At 65.5% G+C, this 4,143-nt stretch overlaps 4 protein-coding genes across 7 annotated transcripts in view; 2 read left to right on the top strand and 2 right to left on the bottom strand.

The window, feature by feature from the left end:
* FARSA (phenylalanyl-tRNA synthetase alpha subunit) overlaps positions 1-523 on the top strand; it is a 4,391-nt gene extending 3,868 nt beyond the window's left edge. The window contains exon 7 of the mRNA XM_014961504.1: positions 78-523. Coding sequence (XP_014816990.1) covers positions 78-523 — 446 coding nt within the window. The remainder of the gene's footprint in view (positions 1-77) is intronic.
* Positions 524-798: 275 nt separating this feature from the next.
* Positions 799-2,195, top strand: LOC106899628 (synaptonemal complex central element protein 2-like). Its single transcript, XM_014961511.1, has 2 exons — positions 799-1,268; positions 1,963-2,195. The coding sequence occupies exons 1-2, from the start codon at positions 1,236-1,238 to the stop codon at positions 2,155-2,157; spliced, it is 228 nt and encodes a 75-aa protein (XP_014816997.1). The 5' UTR covers positions 799-1,235; the 3' UTR covers positions 2,158-2,195.
* A 106-nt stretch (positions 2,196-2,301) lies between these two features.
* Positions 2,302-4,143, bottom strand: part of LOC106899627 — an 11,313-nt gene continuing 9,471 nt past the window's right edge. For 2 of the 4 annotated variants that reach the window (XM_014961508.1, XM_014961510.1), the window contains one exon: positions 2,302-2,785. In XM_014961508.1, coding sequence (XP_014816994.1) covers positions 2,464-2,785 — 322 coding nt within the window. In that variant the 3' untranslated portion in view covers positions 2,302-2,463. Of the gene's footprint in view, positions 2,948-4,143 lie in introns of all 4 variants that reach the window. The other 2 variants (XM_014961507.1, XM_014961509.1) reach the window with 1 other exon arrangement.
* On the bottom strand, positions 2,506-4,010 carry LOC106899630 (glutaryl-CoA dehydrogenase, mitochondrial-like). The gene is made up of 2 exons (XM_014961513.1): positions 3,848-4,010; positions 2,506-3,743 (listed from the first exon to the last, which is right to left on the bottom strand). The coding sequence occupies exons 1-2, from the start codon at positions 3,993-3,995 to the stop codon at positions 3,652-3,654; spliced, it is 240 nt and encodes a 79-aa protein (XP_014816999.1). The 5' UTR covers positions 3,996-4,010; the 3' UTR covers positions 2,506-3,651.

The following is a 4,143-nucleotide window of genomic DNA, read 5'->3' as shown; positions in this document are numbered from 1 at the left end:
TGGCCTCCCGGGAGAAGGGGTTGGGGGGTAATAAAGCCCCTTTGCCCAACCCGTTACCTGTGTCTGTGTTGGGGCAGGGACTACGTGGGACGCTCGAGCCTGGGGGCTGCCTCAGCCCGGCCTCCCGGGCCCCCCCCGCCTCGCTCCGCTCTTACCGGCGCCATCGCGGCTCCGTCGCCTCAGCGCCCGGCCCGGCCCTTCCCGCCTTTTTCCTCCGCCGCTTTTCATTGGCTGGGCCCCGCCTTCCCTTGGCACCCAGGCGGGTGCCGATTGGACGTCGCGGCTGCCAGTCGCGTCCTCACCCCTCCAGAGGTCCCGCCCACCGTGCCCTCAGCGCCCTGAGGGGGTGGCGGCGGGGCCTGGGTCCCGCTCCCCCCTCACCGACCCTGGTCCCCTCGGGTCACCGGTCCCCTCCTCGCCCCACCCCACCCCACACCGCGTCCCGGGCCCACAGCCACCCCCCGTGTCCCCGGTCCTGCCGGAGGGCTCCCCCCGGGGCTGGAGGTGCCGTGGCCTGGTGTAGGCCCCGAGCCAGGTGGGTGTCTGCCCCCCCCACACGCACTCATCTAGTTCCATGGGCAGGGACACCTCCCACAAGAGCAGGTCTCTCCAAGTCCCCTCCAACCTGGGCCTTGAACCCCTTCATGTCACGAAAGGAGCAGGAGGGCTCCCAGGCAGAGGCGGCGGCGGGTGACAGCTCCTTCTTGGCGGGGGTGGGCAGGGATGAGCCCCCCAGTGAGGTAAATCTCCCCTTTTTCAGCTTAAAACCCTTCCCCCTAGTCCCATGGCTCCCCTCCCTCATCCCTGCCCCCTCCCCATCTCTCCTGGAGCCCCTTGAGGGACTGGAAGGGGTCCTAAGGGACGGGAAGGGGTCCTAAGCTCCCCTCGGAGCCTTCTCTTCTCCAAGCTGAACAGAGAAGAGCGTATCCGGGGAGTGACAACCCCCCAGGGGCTGCAGCAAGGAGGTGACACGCACACCCCTCCTTGTCCCTGGGGCTGCCACGTTCGTTAGCGGGGTCCCTAATTAACACCACCGGCCGGGCAGGCCGTTCCCTGACGCGCGTGGTCCTGTGTTTGGGCTGAGGACGGAGGGGCCGCCCGGGGCGGAGGCGGTGCTGGATGGCCAGGCCTCCCGCTACTTCGCCTCTCTGGACGCCAGCGTGGGGGCCCTGCAGCAACGAGCCCAGCAGCTCATCGACAAGGTGAACGACAGCCGAAAGGAGGATCACACCGTCATGAGCGGCTTCAGGGAGAGCCTCCTGCTGAAGGTGGGGGGGCCGCCGGCGCGCCGAGGGGGGGAGCAGCGGGCGAGGAGAGCCCGGCCGGGGCTGTGTGGCCACGCAGTCTCTGCTTGAGGCGTTTAATTGCATTATTCCACCCGAATTAGCAGCAGAAGGGGGGGAGTGGTGAGACGAAGTGCTGTGGGGAGGGAGCGTGGTGCGAGCGGCCGCCGGCGCCAGCTGCAGAGCCCGGTGTGCCGGCTGCACCGGTGCTCGGGAGGGGGGAAAACACCCACAGCCCCTTCGGGGGAGGCTGCAGCTGCCTCCGGCCCCGCTGTGGGGACGCCCACGGTCCCCTCTGTCCCCACGCAGCCGCTGGCTGCCCTCCCTGTCCTCGCTCGGCTGCGCCGGACTTTGCTCCAGCCGGGGGGGGGCTGGAGAGGGGGGGCTCCCGCAGGCCCAGGCACAGATGGCCGCCCGGCCTCAGCAGCTGCGGCCCACGGTGACCCGGCACTCGGTGGCTACCACAGCCGGCGCTGCGGCTACCGTGGGCGCAGCTGGCAGTAGCAGCGGCCAAGCCAAGCCAGGCTTAGAGCCGTGCCAGCCCGGGCAGCCACAGCTGCCACCCCCCCTCTGGGGATGGCAGCCGGGTGCCGGCCGTGCCAAGCAGCACTGCCTGCCCCTGCACCCCCAAAAAGAACCGTTTTCTCCCCCCTTTTTTTGTGCCCCGGGGCGGCGGCAGGTCTCGGGGCTGGCGGAGCAGCTGGAGGAGCGGCTCTTCCATCTCTACGGCCTCCACAACGAGCTGATCCAGGAGCGGCTGCAGGAGCTGGCGGAGGTGATGGAGAGAGTGGGGCAGGCCGAGGACGAGCTCCGGCAGGTTTGCCACACCGTGGAGGCCGCTTACCGGGACCTCTGCCTGCAGCCCGAGACCTGAGACGAGCCCCAAATCCGCAGGGGTCCCCCCAAATCTGCAGGAGGCCCCTCAGCAGCCTGCCGTCCCTGTGAGCGGGACGCATCCCCCGCTGCTGATGGCTGCGAGCAGGAAAGGGGGATTTGAGGCCCAAAAAGGGCTTTTCCGTTGCTGTTAGTGTTCGGGTTTATCACAAATAAAAAGAGAGGAAAAAAAAAAAACCCTAAAATGCTTAATTCTTGGGGGGTCTGCCAAAGTTTTGCTGCCTGCTTGCTGGGAAAAACCGCACCACGCACTGCACGTCCCCTCCCACCGGCAGCTTAATTAACACTAACGAGGCTGGCGCTGACGAACGGAGGCTGAAGCAGGGGGGAGGCTTTTCCACCTTTTATAGGTGAAGCGGCCGCGAGGGCGGCGAAGGCACCGGGGGCAGGTCAGGGCCAAGAGGCTCCCGCGGCAAAACCCGGCACAACCGGGGCTGCCGGTCCCAATGGTGACACCGAGTCCCCTCGGTGACAGTGGGTCTGTTCGGTGACACCTTGTCCTGTCGGTGACACCGGGTCTGTTCAATGACACCTTGTCCTGTCGGTGACACCGAGTCCCATCGGTGACAGTGGGTCTGTTCGGTGATACCTTGTCCTGTCGGTGACACCTTGTCCTGTTGGTGACACCGAGTCCCGTCGGTGACAGTGGGTCTGTTCGACGATACCTTGTGCTGTCGGTGACACCGGGTCCCGTCGGTGACACTGGGTCTGTTCGGTGATACCTTGTCCCGTTGGTGACACCGAGTCCCGTTGGTGACACCGAGTCCCGTCGGTGACAGGGGGTCTGTTCGGTGATACCTTGTCCTGTCGGTGACACCGGGTCCCGTCGGTGACACTGGGTCTGTTCGATGATACCTTGTCCTGTCGGTGACACCTTGTCCTGTTGGTGACACCGAGTCCCGTCGGTGACAGTGGGTCTGTTCGACGATACCTTGTGCTGTCGGTGACACCAAGTCCCGTCGGTGGCACGGGTCTGGTTGGTGACAGCAGGTTCCGTTGGTGAAATGGGTCTGGTTGGTGACACGGGTCCGGTTGATGGTGACAGCAGGTTCCGTTGGTGACATGTGTCTGGTTGATGGCGACAGCAGGTTCCATCAGTGACATGTGTCCAGTTGATGGTGACAGCAGGTTCCATTGGTGACACGGGTCTGGGTGGTGACAGCAGGTTCTGTCGGTGACAATGGGTTCTGTTGGTGACATGGGTCTGGTTGGTGACAGCAGGTTCCATCGGTGACACAGGTCCAGTTGGTGGTGACAGCAGGTTCCGTTGGTGACACGGGTCTGGTTGGTGACAACAGGTTCCATTGGTGACACGGGTCCAGTTGGTGGTGACAGCAGGTTCCGGTGGTGACACGGGTCTGGTGACCCCACGGGTGACGTCCCGGCCAGAGCTTTGGTGGCACGAGGCCGGTCATGCCGCAGAGCGTCGCAGCCCCGTGCCACCAGCGCGGTGCCAGATGCCATCTCCCCCCCGTTACCCCCGGGGGGCCGGTGACTTGCTGGGGGCGAAGGCCTGGATGCCGGTGATGGCCCGTCCCAGGATCAGCGCGTGGATGTCGTGGGTGCCTGCGGGCGAGGGAGCGGTGGGTGCCCGGTGGCACCGGTGCTGGGGGTCACCCCGTGCGTTGTGTGTGTGTCCCCCACCCCTTGCCCCCGGGGGGTGGTGGTACCTTCGTAGGTGTTGACGGCCTCCAGGTTCATGAGGTGCCGGATGACGTGGTACTCATCACACAGCCCGTTGCCCCCCAACATGTCCCGCGCCTCCCGGGCGATGGCCAGGGCCTTCCCACACGAGTTGCGCTTCAGCATCGACACCATCTCGGGGGCAGCCCTGGGGGGGTCACGGGGGGGGGGAAAATTCACAGAATCACAGAATCTTCTAGGTTGGAAGGGACCTTCAAGATCATCTTGGCCAACCGTCAACCCAACTGACAAAAATAGACACCCCCACAACAAACAAGGAGCA

The sequence above is a fragment of the Calidris pugnax genome, unplaced genomic scaffold, assembly GCF_001431845.1.
Source record: "Calidris pugnax isolate Ruff unplaced genomic scaffold, ASM143184v1 scaffold748, whole genome shotgun sequence".
In the NCBI taxonomy this organism is placed as follows: Eukaryota; Metazoa; Chordata; class Aves; order Charadriiformes; family Scolopacidae; genus Calidris; species Calidris pugnax.
Note: the sequence above shows the minus strand (reverse complement) of the source record. Positions and strands in the feature narration are given on the sequence as shown.

Excerpts from the sequence above, each read along its gene's own strand:
- LOC106899628 (XM_014961511.1), top strand. The coding sequence starts at position 1,236 with ATGAGCGGCTTCAGGGAGAGCCTCCTGCTGAAG. Across the intron at positions 1,269-1,962 it reads GGGAGAGCCTCCTGCTGAAG|GTCTCGGGGCTGGCGGAGCA; the intron begins GTGGGGGGGCCG and ends GGGCGGCGGCAG.
- LOC106899630 (XM_014961513.1), bottom strand. The coding sequence starts at position 3,995 with ATGGTGTCGATGCTGAAGCGCAACTCGTGTGGGAAGGCCCTGGCCATC. Across the intron at positions 3,744-3,847 it reads GGCCGTCAACACCTACGAAG|GCACCCACGACATCCACGCG; the intron begins GTACCACCACCC and ends CCTCGCCCGCAG.